At 49.3% G+C, this 923-nt stretch overlaps 1 protein-coding gene across 1 annotated transcript; it reads left to right on the top strand.

The window, feature by feature from the left end:
* Positions 1-210: 210 nt before the first annotated feature.
* LOC308334687 (NADH dehydrogenase [ubiquinone] 1 alpha subcomplex subunit 12-like) lies at positions 211-645 on the top strand (the record flags this gene model as incomplete). The annotated part of the gene is made up of 1 exon (XM_080791492.1): positions 211-645. One exon carries the CDS (start codon positions 211-213, stop codon positions 643-645), a length of 435 nt encoding a protein of 144 aa, XP_080647618.1.
* Between the last annotated feature and the right edge of the window lie 278 nt (positions 646-923).

Genomic DNA, 923 nt, shown 5'->3' with positions numbered 1-923 from the left:
CACTGATTCCCTTCATTTTTAGGCTATATTGTTGATCAATGTTGTTCAATGTTGCCAAATGATTGAGGATGACATAATTTTATAATGGAAGTCAATGGGGCTAATCGGGCTGAAACCTTTCCCACATTTGGAGTCATACGTCATAGATATGTCATAGATGACTTTTACTAAGAGGACATCCGTCCGGAGTGACAATAGTTCCGTCTCAAGATGACGGGGTACGTGAATATCGTCCGAAGGGCTTGGGGGCAACTACGAGGCCACGGTGGCGTGCGCGGCCTCCTCGTCCAGTTCTTCAGAGTCAACGACGTGAAGACGGGACCACTGGTCGGAGTGGATAAGTACGGAAACAAATACTACGAGGACACCAAGCACTATTTCTTTGGACGCCACCGCTGGGTGATTTACACGAGAGAAATGAACGGGAAGAACACCATGTGGGAGGTGGACGGCAGCATGGTGCCTGCTGAATGGCATGGCTGGCTGCACAGCATGACAGATAATCCCCCCACCACGCATCCCCCCGAACCCAGGAAGTTCCTAGCGCAGACCCACCAGTTCAACGTGAGCGGCACGGCCCAGCAGTATGTGCCGTACACCACCACACGCAAGAAGATCCATGAATGGGTTCCGCCCCAAATCTGAGGAGACTTCTGCATCTGACCGTTGATTCCCTCAAAGTGAATGATCATTTCCTGCCGCTGTACCAACATGTTACCATAATCTCAGCGATTCTTTTTACATCCCGGGAGACTCCCGTCCGGGACAGATTTTAGACACGCCTCCTGCAGGAGACAATGACATCTGTAATACATTTTTTGTGCTATCCCCTCCAACGTCTGGCTTTCAGAAATGACGTCATGTGGCAGCCAAGTCTTTGAACTTTTAACTAATTTATTGCGGCTATAGCCGTTAGCATAAAT

This window comes from Protomyctophum bolini (assembly GCF_963924005.1).
Source record: "Protomyctophum bolini genome assembly, chromosome: 19".
Taxonomy (NCBI): domain Eukaryota; kingdom Metazoa; phylum Chordata; class Actinopteri; order Myctophiformes; family Myctophidae; genus Protomyctophum; species Protomyctophum bolini.
Note: the sequence above shows the minus strand (reverse complement) of the source record. Positions and strands in the feature narration are given on the sequence as shown.